This window comes from Pleurodeles waltl, chromosome 3_1, assembly GCF_031143425.1.
Source record: "Pleurodeles waltl isolate 20211129_DDA chromosome 3_1, aPleWal1.hap1.20221129, whole genome shotgun sequence".
Taxonomy (NCBI): domain Eukaryota; kingdom Metazoa; phylum Chordata; class Amphibia; order Caudata; family Salamandridae; genus Pleurodeles; species Pleurodeles waltl.
In genome coordinates, this window is record NC_090440.1 from 698,783,309 (window position 1) to 698,797,637 (window position 14,329).

General features: G+C 46.2%; 1 protein-coding gene across 6 annotated transcripts in view; it reads left to right on the top strand.

Moving 5' to 3' along the window:
• The window catches only part of TMEM39B (transmembrane protein 39B), a 480,936-nt gene that overhangs the window by 351,431 nt on the left and 115,176 nt on the right, over window positions 1-14,329 (top strand). For 4 of the 6 annotated variants that reach the window (XM_069223325.1, XM_069223327.1, XM_069223328.1 and 1 more), the window contains one exon: window positions 10,314-10,669. The exons of 1 other annotated variant lie outside the window; for it this stretch is intronic. In XM_069223325.1, the coding sequence (XP_069079426.1) occupies window positions 10,314-10,550 (237 nt within the window). In that variant the 3' untranslated portion in view covers window positions 10,551-10,669. Of the gene's footprint in view, window positions 1-10,313; window positions 10,670-14,329 lie in introns of those variants that run through there. One more of the 6 variants, XM_069223329.1, reaches the window with a different exon arrangement.

Here is a 14,329-nt window from a genome sequence, read left to right on the forward strand (position 1 = left end):
CGCTCCGGGTTTCGGAACGGAAAGTTAGCTCTAAAGTCGGAAAATTACGTTGGTATTGTTGCGTTCGGGATCGGGTTAGATAGCATCGACACCGAATCGATACGGTAACATCTCCGTTGCCCTTCGGGGTAGTTTTCGATCCCCCGTTGGGGTCTGGTCGGCCCGACCGCGTGTGACATCGACGCTGATGGAACGGACCCCGTTCCGATTCTGTCCTAAATGCCACAACAAATACCCGTATACAGACCAACATTCGGTCTGTAACCTGTGCCTGTCGCCCGAGCACAGGGAAGAAACTTGTGAGGCCTGTCGTGCGTTCCGGTCCCGAAAAACGCTCCGTGACCACCGAGCCAGAAGACTGCAGATGGCGTCCACGCCGACAGGACACCGAGATTTCGAGGAACAAGAAGAAGCCTTCTCGATCCATGAATCGGACTCGGACGAATTCGACGACCACGAAACAGTGAGTAAGACGTCGAAGATAGCACATAAGAAAACTGACAAGGCCCAGGGGACGCCACTGCCATCAGGCCATGGCTCAACCCATAAAATCGGTGACCGACCATCGGCACCGAAGAAGGCCGAAATAGTGCCGAGATCGTCCGACTCGGGTCGAGACACAGGCACCCAGCCATCTCGGGACCGAGATAGTGCTGCCGGCAAAGATCGACGCCGAGATAGCGGAGCCGAAGCTGCTCGACGCAGAGACAGCGGCACCGAGGGGGATCGACGCCGAGAGGGTTCGACTCCGAAAAAAAGAAAAATCGCCTTGGAGCCGAAAAAGAGCGTGGACATAGTTTCGGTGCCAAAACGACCCGCAACCGAGCCAACTACCGGTTCCTATTCAGAGGAACAATCACTGTCCTCTCAAATGCGAAAGCATAGATTCGAGGAGGAATTACAATCCACCGAGGTGGACCACACTCAAAAAAGGATTTTTATTCAGAGTGGAACAGGGAAAATAAGCACCCTTCCCCCTATTAGGAGGCAGAGGAGACTTGAATTCCAACAAGAACAAGCACCACAAACAAAACTGGTGAAGAAGGTAACTCCGCCACCCTCTCCTCCACCTGTAGCTCACATTTCACAGGCGCAGACTCCGTCACATTCACCGGCTCACACCACCTTAAGCCAAGGTGACCAGGACCAAGATGCATGGGACTTATACGACGCCCCAGTGTCGGACAACAGTCCAGAGGCGTATCCTACAAAGCCCTCACCACCTGAAGACAGCACAGCATATTCTCAAGTGGTGGCTAGAGCAGCAGAGTTCCACAACGTGTCTCTACACTCGGAGCCTGTCGAGGATGACTTCCTCTTCAACACCCTCTCTTCCACACATAGCACCTACCAAAGCCTGCCTATGCTCCCAGGAATGCTAAGGCACGCAAATGACATATCCAAAGAGCCTGTCAAGAGTAGGGCAATAACACCGAGGGTGGAAAAGAAATATAAACCACCTCCCACAGACCCAGCTTTCATCACCTCACAACTGCCACCAGATTCGGTTGTGGTAGGGGCAGCTCGCAAGAGAGCAAACTCTCACACATCGGGCGATGCACCACCCCCAGATAAGGAGAGCTGCAAGTTCGATGCAGCCGGTAAAAGGGTCGCAGTACAGGCTGCAAACCAGTGGCGCATCGCTAACTCTCAAGCGCTCCTAGCGCGATATGACAGAGCCCACTGGGACGAGATGCAACACCTCATTGAGCATCTACCCACAGAAATACAAAAGAGGGCGAAACAAGTGGTTGAGGAGGGCCAAAACATCTCCAATAACCAGATACGCTCCTGTATGGACGCTGCGGACACAGCGGCAAGAACAATTAACACAGCAGTAACCATACGAAGGCACGCGTGGCTACGAACATCTGGTTTTAAACCAGAGATACAGCAGGCGGTGCTCAATATGCCATTCAATGAGCAACAATTGTTCGGACCTGAAGTGGACACGGCAATTGAGAAGCTAAAAAAGGACACTGACACTGCAAAAGCCATGGGCGCGCTCTACTCCCCGCAGAGCAGAGGCACTTTCAACACCTTCCGCAAGACAACCTTTAGAGGGGGTTTTCGGGGTCAAGCCATACAAGCCAGTACCTCACATTCAACACCGTCCACCTACCAGGGACAGTACCAAAGGGGAGGCTTTCGGGGCCAATACAGAGGAGGACAATTCCCTAGAAGCAGGGGAAAATTTCAAAGCCCCAAAACACCTACAACCAAACAGTGACTCGCACGTCACTCATCCCCTCCACACAACACCAGTGGGGGGAAGAATAAGTCAGTATTACCAAGCGTGGGAGAAAATAACAGACACTTGGGTCTTAGCAATTATCCAACATGGTTATTGCATAGAATTTCTACAAATCCCTCCAAACATACCACCAAAATCACAGAATATATCAAAACAACATTCGGACCTCCTAGAAATAGAAGTTCAAGCATTACTGCAAAAGAACGCAATAGAACTGGTACCAGATACACAAACAAATACAGGGGTTTACTCACTGTACTTTCTAATACCAAAGAAGGACAAAACACTGAGACCAATCCTAGACCTCAGAACACTAAACACATACATCAAATCAGAACACTTTCACATGGTCACGCTACAGGAAGTGCTACCATTGCTAAAGCAACAAGATTACATGGCAACCTTAGATCTCAAAGACGCGTATTTCCACATGCCAATACATCCGTCGCACAGAAAATACCTAAGGTTCGTATTCAAAGGAATACATTACCAATTCAAAGTATTGCCGTTCGGTTTAACAACTGCACCAAGAGTCTTCACAAAATGCCTAGCAGTAGTGGCTGCACACATCAGAAGGCAGCAAATACACGTATTCCCGTATCTAGACGACTGGCTAATCAAGACCGACTCACTGACAAGGTGCTCACACCACACAGATCAGGTCATACAAACCCTCTACAAACTCGGTTTCACCATCAACTATGCGAAATCGCACATTCTGCCGTGCAAAGTACAACAATACCTAGGAGCGACAATAGACACAACGAGGGGAATAGCCACTCCAAGTCCACAAAGGGTTCAGAATTTCAAAAAGATTATACAACGCATGTATCCAACACAAAAAATACAGGTGAAGATGATATTACAACTCCTAGGCATGATGTCATCATGCATAGCCATTGTCCCGAACGCAAGACTACACATGAGGCCCTTACAACAGTGCCTAGCATCACAATGGTCACAAGCACAGGGTCGCCTTCTAGATCTGGTGTTAATAGACCGCCTAACATACCTCTCGCTTCTATGGTGGAACAATGTAAATTTAAACAAAGGGTGGCCTTTCCAAGACCCAGTGCCACAATACGTGATAACAACAGATGCTTCCATGACAGGGTGGGGAGCACACCTCAATCAACACAGCATACAAGGACAATGGGATGTACATCAAAGAAAGCTGCATATAAATCACCTCGAACTACTAGCAGTTTTCAAAGCATTAAAAGCATTTCAACCAATCATAACTCACAAATACATTCTTGTCAAAACGGACAACATGACAACAATGTATTATCTAAACAAACAGGGGGGGACACACTCGACACAGCTGTGACTTCTGGCACAACAAATATGGCAATGGGCAATTCACAACCACATTCGTATAATAGCACAGTTTATTCCGGGGATCCAGAATCAACTTGCAGACAATCTCTCTCGAGATCACCAACAGGTCCACGAATGGGAAATTCACCCCCAAATTCTAAACATTTACTTCAAACGTTTGGGAACACCTCAAATAGACTTATTTGCAACAAAGGAGAACGCAAAATGCCAAAACTTCGCATCCAGATACCCACACAGGCAGTCTCAAGGCAATGCCCTATGGATGAACTGGTCAGGGATATTTGCGTACGCTTTTCCCCCTCTCCCTCTCCTTCCATATCTAGTAAACAAATTGAGTCAAAACAAACTCAAACTCATACTGATAGCACCAACATGGGCAAGGCAACCATGGTACACAACACTGCTAGACCTATCAGTAGTACCCCACGTCAAGTTGCCCAACAGTCCAGATCTGTTAACACAACACAAACAGCAGATCAGGCATCCAGACCCAGCATCGCTGAATCTAGCAATCTGGCTCCTGAAATCCTAGAATTCGGACACTTAAACCTCACACAAGAATGTATGGAAGTCATAAAGCAAGCTAGAAGACCATCCACTAGACACTGCTATGCAAGCAAATGGAAAAGGTTTGTTTGCTACTGCCATCATAATCAAATTCAACCATTACACGCATCTCCAAAGGATGTAGTGGGTTACTTACTACACTTACAAAAATCGAACCTGGCCTTCTCTTCCATTAAAATACACCTCGCAGATCACCCATTCAACTTCACTATTTAGGATACCTGTCATTAAAGCGTTTATGGAAGGCCTCAAAAGAATTATACCACCAAGGACACCACCCGTTCCTTCATGGAACCTCAACATCGTCTTAACAAGACTCATGGGTCCACCCTTTGAGCCTATGCATTCTTGCGAAATACAATTCCTAACCTGGAAAGTTGCATTTCTCATCGCCATCACATCTCTAAGAAGAGTAAGTGAAATTCAGGCATTTACAATACAAGAACCTTTTATCCAACTACACAAAAATAAAGTAGTCCTAAGGACCAATCCTAAATTTTTGCCAAAGGTCCTTTCACCGTTCCACCTAAATCAAACGGTAGAGCTACCAGTGTTCTTCCCACAACCAGATTCCATAGCTGAAAGGGCACTACATACATTAGACGTCAAAAGAGCACTAATGTACTACATCGACAGAACTAAAAACATCCGAAAAACTAAACAACTGTTTATTGCATTTCAAAAACCTCACGCAGGAAACCCAATATCGAAACAGGGTATAGCCAGATGGATAGTTAAGTGCATCCAAATCTGCTACCTTAAAGCAAAAAGACAACTGCCCATTACACCAAGGGCACACTCAACCAGAAAGAAAGGCGCTACCATGGCCTTCCTAGGGAATATTCCAATGCACGAAATATGTAAGGCAGCCACATGGTCTACGCCTCACACATTTACCAAGCACTACTGTGTAGACGTGCTATCCGCACAACAAGCCATAGTAGGTCAAGCCGTACTAAGAACCTTATTTCAGACTACTTCCACTCCTACAGGCTGAGCCACCGCTTTTGGGGAGATAACTGCTTACTAGTCTATGCACAACATGTGTATCTACAGCGACAGATGCCATCGAACTGAAAATGTCACTTACCCAGTGTACATCTGTTCGTGGCATCAGTCGCTGAAGATTCACATGTGCCCACCCACCTCCCCGGGAGCCTGTAGCCGTTTGGAAGTTAGCTTCAACTTTGTACATTTGTAAATATATTAAATCTTAAATAGGTACATACTTATTCACTCCATTGCATGGGCACTATTACTAACAAACAACTCCTACCTCACCCTCTGCGGGGAAAACAATCGAAGATGGAGTCGACGCCCATGCGCAATGGAGACAAAGAGGAGGAGTCCCTCGGTCCCGTGACTCGAAAGACTTCTTCGAAGAAAAACAACTTGTAACTTGTAACACTCCGACCCAACACCAGATGGCGGGCTATGCACAACATGTGAATCTTCAGCGACTGATGCCACGAACAGATGTACACTGGGTAAGTGACATTTTCATTATTTCCCTTGTCGTCTTTAGGCGGCATAACGGAGATCACAAGTCTGACTCCGGGCAAATGGACAAATCACACAAGAGATAGTCAAATGTGTGTAATCTATAGGCCCCTCCTGAGGACCAACAGCCCTCATAGAATCACCAATCACTCAACCATCAGTCATTTAGCAGGCACCCGGAATCACCACCATTCCTGTGTAGGAAATAACTCCATGTGCAGAGCTGCTTCTTTAGCTCTTCCCTGATACTGTTCCTTCTTCAGTCCTATTTGCTTTCCAGCCAGCTCATTTTATTTCTCTGTACAATAGCCTCCTGTCGTGTGTGCTTCTACCTATTCCAGAGCCAGCTGCTGTGGTATTCTTAGGCGCCACATCCACTCAGCAGCTTGGTTGTCTCCGCCCCCTTAAATTTTAAGTTGTTGGCAAGCTTTTCCATTTCAGACTCCTGTCCACTTTTTATTTTAAAAAAAACTTTGGGTCTTGAAATACGTAGGTTGGTGCCCCCTTTGTTTCTTTCTAATGACTGGGAACATGGAAACCATGTATCATGTTTAGCTATAGATCAGATGGTATACATAATTTCAAGGTAACTTGTGATCCCTCCCTGAAGCCCACAATACGCACGGGCAGAGATTCCACCTCGATTGTGTGGGGTGTTTTCAGCCATCTCATTCAAATGTGCTTTTGGAGATCTTGGACAGTCAGCATAAATTATTCAACTCCCATAACCTAAAACTCCTTTTATAACCTTCGAAAAACAACTACAATTGATGATGATTTGAGTTTGGTTAGGACTGGGGGGGGGGTTTCTCTTGGTACCACGTGTATCGAGATGGATTTTTGGAGGGTGGGTTATGTTGAACACGCCCTTCCTGATCTGTTCCAAGTGCTGTTCCCGTGGTCGACCCATCACTGGTTTTCCAACCAGTGCTTGCAGATGGCCCTCATGAAGTTGAACTGTTCAACATTCCTGTCTTCAAAAACAAAAATACTTTTAAATACAAAAGAGCGTGTCACTGGCCGCACTATGGAATGCAGCGCTACAACTGTACAGGGCTGCCGCTGTTAGTTAGATCTCAGAACAGTGAGTGAGGCTATCCGAAGAAGCCTGCCAGTCCCATATCCCAACAGGGTCAGTTTGATAGAAGTTCCAAAACACACTCATCCTGAGGCCCCTGGCTTTGAGTATGAACAGTCTTCAGGTGCCCCAGACAAACCTCCACGCAGACACACATTGCACCAAAGAGGCAGGCACCTTGCATGTCATCTGAAAATCAACAAGCTGTTTAAACCTCAACACAGGCCTTGCATCAAGGGAAAGCATTACTGCTGAATGAGCTGAGCTTTGAGCTCATACATGATCCCGCTGAGGCCTTGACAGCATACTCTGGCTACTGTCCCTCCGCTCTCTTGGCACAGAGAGCCCATTTTGGCTCTGGAGAAGCCTTGGGCTAAAGGCTTTGGGCCCCAGCGGTGAGCCATGCCTCCTCTGCATGAGCTGTTGAGTTTAAACCTTTTGGCACCAAAGTCAACCCCGAAGTGGATACTGATGCACATGTAGAGTGATGTGATGCCAGACATGCAGGTCACAAAAGATCCTAATGTCAGGCATTCATATTCAGACTGAATCTGGCGAGACTTTGCTCACTCTCCACTACAGGAGCTAGACCCAACACCTGTCAAGAAAAGAAAGGCAATTCAGGCGGCTACTTCTGAGGAACTGCATAGGTTCCAATATCAAAGAGACATAGTAAGGCATCAGCAATGTTCCTCAACATCCACTAAGCACTTCTCCACTGCCACCACCACAGGCACCACAACTTTTAACTTCCCTGCAGCACTCTACAGACACTGAACCAGATCAAGATAGTTTGACGCACATGAGCACTACTGTGACCATGCACTGCCAGATGATGGGGACATCCATTGCTGAACTGATGTGAGCCCTCAGGATATAACCACCAAGTGTTGGATTCACCACCAGACAATACATTCAAAGAGCAGCTGACCACAAGGTGAAACTGCACATTGGAGAAAGAAGACCATGGGGTCTGTCCAGATCCTGCCCATGCTTAATAGCATGACAAAAATGAACAGGGGAAAAATGTAATGAACCTGTGAAGGCCATGATGGCTCACCTAGAATATAGAAGAAATGTAAGCCTTCTCCTAATTGCCTGTTTTACATGAGGGTCATGTGTCACCTGACTCCCAGGTTGTAAATACCATTAGGAAGAGAAGTTTCACTCTGGGAACTGGTGATGCACCACATCCAAGTAAAGCGAATCTCAAGATAGATGCAGCTGGAAAGCGTGTTACAGTGGGAGTAACAACACAGTGGCACATAGCCAGCTCTATGGGCTTCCTCTCAAGGTATGGCAGATACCAGTGGGAGGAGATGGAACAGTTAGGCAAGCATTTCTCCAAGGCTTACCACAAACACAGCAGAGAATTGGTGGAGGAGGGAAAGATTATTTCTTGTGTGAACATTCACTTTCCATTAGATGCTGCAGATACAGCTTTCAGGAACATCAGCATAAGTGTCCTCCTGAGAGGACCTGCCTGGTAGCAAATATCTGTTTTCCATACTGAGGTGCATCACTACACCAGCAATGTCCTTTTTAACGGTGATAACCCTGTTTGGGCCCTGAGTGGATATCATGATAGGAAAAATCAAAAAGGATACTGCCGAGGCCATGGGTGCACTCCTGATGCAATCCATTAAAATTTCTTTCTGCCACTATTAGGTTAGAGGGGGTACCAGACCTGCAGCAAAACATTGTTCTGATTTTCATCACTAGCAGCCATTTGAGGAGGAAAATTACCTTTATTAGAGGACATTTTAGAGGGAATGACAGAGGAAAAGATAATGGCTGACATAAAAAGAGCTCCTTCATTTCCAAGCAGTGACTTAATTGCCGTTTTCCTCCCTTCACCTAGTTGTGGAAGAATCAGGTTATTCATTCCACGATGGGAGGAAATAACTTTAGACAAGCAGGTCCTCTCCTTTATCCAGCAAGGATACTGCTTCGGGTTTCACACCACACAGACATATATCCTACCTCGTCATCACACCATCAGTCGGGAACATCAAAGTCTGTTTTAAGAGGAGATGCAAGCACTTCTCAGCAAAGGGGCTGTGCACCGAAGGGACCTAAGGATATACTTCCTTGTTTTACAATCATTACAACACATGTGTAACATGCTACAAACAGATGCTTACAGGATAAGTAACATTTTCCTTTAACTGGGAGTCAACTATGTAAATTGTGAATTCTACCTCCCTGAATGGTTGTGAGGTGCAGTACTGGTTGGTTTGTCTCTGATGGGGAAACTTGCCTTGTTGTTTTCAATGCTGTGCATCTTATCCTGACATTGCTTGTTCTGTGGACGCTTGGTTTTGTTTTGATGTGCGTAGAAATTAAAAGTTATGTCTTAATGCTTTTTTGCTGCTCCTGTGTTTGAATTGGAATAAAAAATGAATGAGCATTAACAGAAAATGTGTAAGTGTGTTGGTGTTGCGTCTCTGGCAGAGGCTGAACAAGCAGTGTCACAGCAAGCATGTAGCCTCATCTAAGCATGGGTGATGGAGAGAAGACTGAGAAGGGATGCATTTGCATTCTGTGGATTGCTACTGTTTTGGATTGGTCTGTTTGATAGATACCACCACTTTCAAAATGGACATGGGTACCCTTGTGGGTGCACTCAAACATCAACTGTAAAATATGCTCTGGCAGGAAACACCCCACAGAAATTGGGCATTATATAACTAGCACTAGTATATCCTCTGGTTTGAATGCAGTGAATCTATGTGGACTACCATGCCTGAGGAGTCCAGCCCGGCATGCAGAAAAAACCCATAGAAATGGACATTGTACTACCAGCCGTGCTGTATGGTCTGAGGAGTTTATCAAAGACCTGCATCAGGAAGTGCATGGTGGTGTCCACAAATGAGCACCAGGAGGCAGCCCATAGAAATGGGCATTGTACAAGCAGCCAACGTATATGCTCAGATGTCTGTGCAGAGCAGCCGAAGGGTGGAACCCCTAGGATTGGCATTATACTGGCCAGTTAAAGTATATGCTGTGGTGAATAGAGACGAGTGGCATAGGAGCAACCAATGGGCATAGCCAGTCTGCCAGCTATACATTATGGTCTGAGGAGTTCCTGCTCCTCTACAACTAGATTCCATACTTATAGAAGTGGATTCCAGATTGTATAAAAACTTTTGGAAACAGTTGGCACCTTAGTTAGGTGCTAAGGTGGAACCAGGTGTCTTCTCTTTGCATCTGTCCTAATATCCCAGTTGAAATGGCGTTGCTCATTTCAGATAAGCTTGTCTGTGCTGTAAAAGCATATCCTGTCATTGCTATCTAAAGAGTGGCTTGAGTTCATGTTTCTTTTTCTGGTTACGTTTCTAACAGTTCTGCTTGCTAGTTAATCTTGTAGTGATGTGGGCGTACTAGTCAGGCTTGCACTGACATTGCAGGGCTGAATAAGCATGTGATGTGGCTATCTGTGCTGTAAATACCATATGAACAGATGTCCAGGTTTAGCCTTCCTGTCGTCCTGCTTTGTAGCGCAGATCTGATTGGTGTTTGCTTATTGACTTATTCATTCTGTTAAAAAATGTCTTGCATTTTCATTTACAGTTTTTCTTCAGTAAACCTTTACGGATTTTAAACATCCTTATCATCTTGGAAGGTGCCCTCATTTTCTACCAGCTCTACTCACTCATGTGCTCAGGAAAGTGGCACCACACCATTTCCCTGGCCCTTATCCTCTTCAGCAACTATTATTCATTCTTTAAGCTACTGCGTGACCGCATTGTGCTGGGGAAGGCTTACGCCCATGCTGCAAACAGAGACTCTGAGCAGAAGCTCAATTAAATGCTACTGTGGAAGTCACAAGAAAGGGGGCAGATAAAGAGCTTTCTATTTTTGTTACATCTCTTTTTTTTGTCTTTCATAACTGATGTAATTAAGAGTAAACATATTTTTGTATTCTATTCTTGTGTTGTCATTATTTATGTTCACTATGATGATGTAGTGTGACTAGAAATCAAGAATCTGTCATCTGTATGGATGGATCAGTTTGCGATATGGTATGCAGATGGAACTTCCAATGAGTGACTTGTCTTTTGAAAGTTCGGGGAACCTAAATATATAGGCATGGTACTTGTTTCATTAGGAAGGTTTGTCATATGTTCTAGTTTTTTCTGTACCTACCAGATCACACTTTGTCCAATGTAAGCTGCTTCATAGGGCAGATCAATTACATTTGTGTTCTCAAAAATAACAGAAATAATAATTCTCCGTCATGGGATTCTCTGTGATATCTGTAAACAATTTGAAAAGCTCTGTACATGCACTGGATCCCCAAAACACTGTATAAAACATTTTTAAAGCGAAAACATGCCTATAAGAGGCAATATCTTCTACTAGCTTTTTCCATTTTGTGAGTGGTTTTAATTAACCAAATTAATACATTATACATTTGGCTGAACATACTATTGTACTAATTTTAATACCCCACAGTTAGGCAAAATATTTATTTAATATTGGGGAGACAGAATGCAGTCCAAGACACTGCACGTTTTTAAGAACTCTAGAACTAGGTAACCTTGCAGGTCAGAATCTGGTAGGCTATTAGTTTATCTGGCTCACCAGAGTAGGTTCCCTGAAACTATTGCCTTACTCAGGCTTTTGTTTTTGTCAGAAAACCTGTGCTTTACATGGGCTTTTATTGGCGTCATTAAATGTTGAAGTTTTCTTTATCTTTCCGCATTTTTTTTTTTAGGTCTGTATTTATTTCTTCCTACTGTTTTTTTGGGAGGTGTTTCTCCTCACTTTCTTTCTCTGACAGTCAGCTCTCTTTGAGATGCTCTTTGTGTGGAGGTAAGAAGTCCCTGGTAGGAAGAACTAGGTCTCCCAGATTCTGAGTCCACTGTAAAGTGTGGGCTCTGCTTAGAGGTGCCTCAGAGGTGCCTTTGGGGTGGGTCAGGGGGAGGAGTTTTCCTCAGGGCAGCCAGGGAGAAATAGGCACTCTGTTTTGCGGTCTACTTCGAGAGAGGCAAGGGAGCTCTTGGCTGCCTTTTCTCCCTCAAGTGTCATCAAGTCTAATTCCTCGTAGGATCCCTAAGGCCATTCTTTAAGTCGCTATATATGTGTAGGAAGTTGCCTCTGTATATACTATTTCAAAGTAAGAAATAGTGTGCACAGAGTCCAAGGGTTCCCCTTAGAAGTAAGATAGTGGCAAAAATAGATAATTCTAATGCTCTGTTTTGTGGTAATGTGGTCTAGCAGTAGGCTTATCAGAGGGTATTGTTAAGCATTTGTTGTACACAGGCAATAAATGAGGAACACACACTCAAAGACTTACTCCAGGACAATAGGTTTTTATATTGAAGAATATCTTTTCTTAGTTTATTTTAAGAACCACAGGTTCAAGATTTATAGTTAATACTTTAAATGTAAGGTACTTCACTTAGATACTTTAGGAACTTTGAATAAAAACAATATCATGTACAGTTTCTGTAAAAATATTTTCAAAGTGGACACTGTGCAAAAATCAACAGTTCCTGGGGGAGGTAAGTAAAGGTTAGTTTTGGAGGTTAGTAAAACACTTACAAGTCTCAGTCCTGGGGCATAGGCAGTCCACCGTTGGGGGTTCAAGGCAACACCAAAGTTACCACACCAGCAGCTCAGGGCCGATCAGGTGCAGAGGTCAAAGAGGTGCCCAAAACACATAGGCGCTGATGGAGAACAGTGGTGCTCTGGGTCCAGTCTGCCCGCAGGTAAGTACCTGCGTCCTCGGGGGCAGACCAGGGGGTTTTTGTGGAGCGCCGGGGGGGACACGAGAAGGCACACAAAGTACACCCTCAGCGGCACAGGGGCGGCCGGGTGCAGTGAGCAAAGCAGGCGTCGGGTTTTAGGTTGAAAACAATGGAGGGACCCGGGGGGTCACTCGAGCGCTGCAGGCAGGCACAGGGGTGGCTTCTCGGGACAGCCACCACCTGGGCAAGGCAGAGGGTCGCCTGGGGGTCACTCCTGCGCTGAGGTTCGGTTCCTTCAGGTCCTGGGGGCTGCGGATGCAGTGTTGGTTCCAGGCATCGGGTCCCTTGTTACAGGCAGTCGCGGTCAGGGGGAGCCTCTGGATTCTCTCTGCAGGCGTTGCTCTGGGGGTTCAGGGGGGTCGGGGAGTCCTCCCTGAGGTGTTTGTTCTCTGCAGGTCGAGCCGGGGGCATTGGGTGCAGTGTAGAGTCTCACGCTTCGGGCAGGAAACGTGAAGTCCTTGGAAGTTGCTTCTTTGTTGCAAAGAAGTAGCTGGTTTTGAACAGGGCCGCTGTTCACGGGAGTTTCTTGGTCCTGTAATCCAGGGCAGTCCTCTGAGGCTTCAGAGGTCGATGGTCCCTGTAGGATGCAGCGCTGGAGCAGGTTTTCGAAGTTGGAGACAGGCCGGTAGGGCTGGGGCCAAATCAGTTGTCGTCTTCCTCCTTGTCTGCAGGCTTGTAGGTCAGCAGTCCTTCTTCTTTCTTCAGGTTGCAGGAATCTGAGTTCCTGGGTGCTGGGGTGCCCTTAAATACTAAATTTAGGGGTGTGTAAGTCTGGGGGGCAGTAGCCAATGGCTACTGTCCTTGAGGGTGGCTACACCCTCCTTGTGCCTCCTCCCTGAGGGGGGAGGGGGGCACATCCTTATTCCTATTGGGGGAATCCTCCAAAATCAAGATGGAGGATTTCTAATGGCTGGGGTCACCTCAGCTCAGGACACCTTAGGAGCTGTCCTGACTGGTGGGTGACTCCTCCTTGTTTTTCTCATTATCTCCCCTGGACTTGCCGCCAAAAGTGGGGGCTGTGTCCAGGGGGCGGGCATCACCATTAGCTGGAGTGCCCTAGGCCATTGTAACCCAATGCTTGAGTCTTTGAGGCTCACTGCTAGGTGTTACAGTTCCTGCAGGGGGAGGTGTTAAGCATCTCCACCCAGTGCAGGCTTTGTTTCTGGCCTCAGAGAGCACAAAGACTCTCACCACATGGGGTCAGAAACTCGTCTCTCAGCAGTCAGTCCTGCACTGAACAATTGGGTAAAATACAGGGGGCATCTCTAAGATGCCCTCCGTGTGCTTTTTTAAATAAATCCTACACAGGCATCAGTGTGGGTTTATTATTCTGAGAAGTGTGATACCAAACTTCCCAGTATTCAGTGTAGCCATTATGGAGCTGTGGAGTTTGTTTTTGACAAACTCCCAGACCATATACTTAATATGGCCACAACTGTACTTACAATGTCTAAGAATGGACTTAGACATTGTAGGGGCATATTGCTCATGCAGCTGTGCCCCCACCTGTGGTATAGTGCACCCTGCCTTAGGGCTGTAAGGCCTGCTAGAGGGGTGACCTACCTATGCCACAGGCAGCATTTTGCGTGCATGGCATCCTGAGGGGGATGCCATGTCGACTTTGCCTTTTTCTCCCCACCAACACACAATCTGCAATGGCAGTGTGCATGTGTTAGGTGAGGGGTCCCTTAGGGTGGCACAACATATGCTGCAGCCCTTAGGGACCTTCCCTGGTCACAGGGCCTTTGGTACCACTGGTACCTTTTACAAGGGACTTATCTGTGTGCCAGGGGTGTGCCAATTGTGGAAACAATGGTACATTGTAGGTGAAAG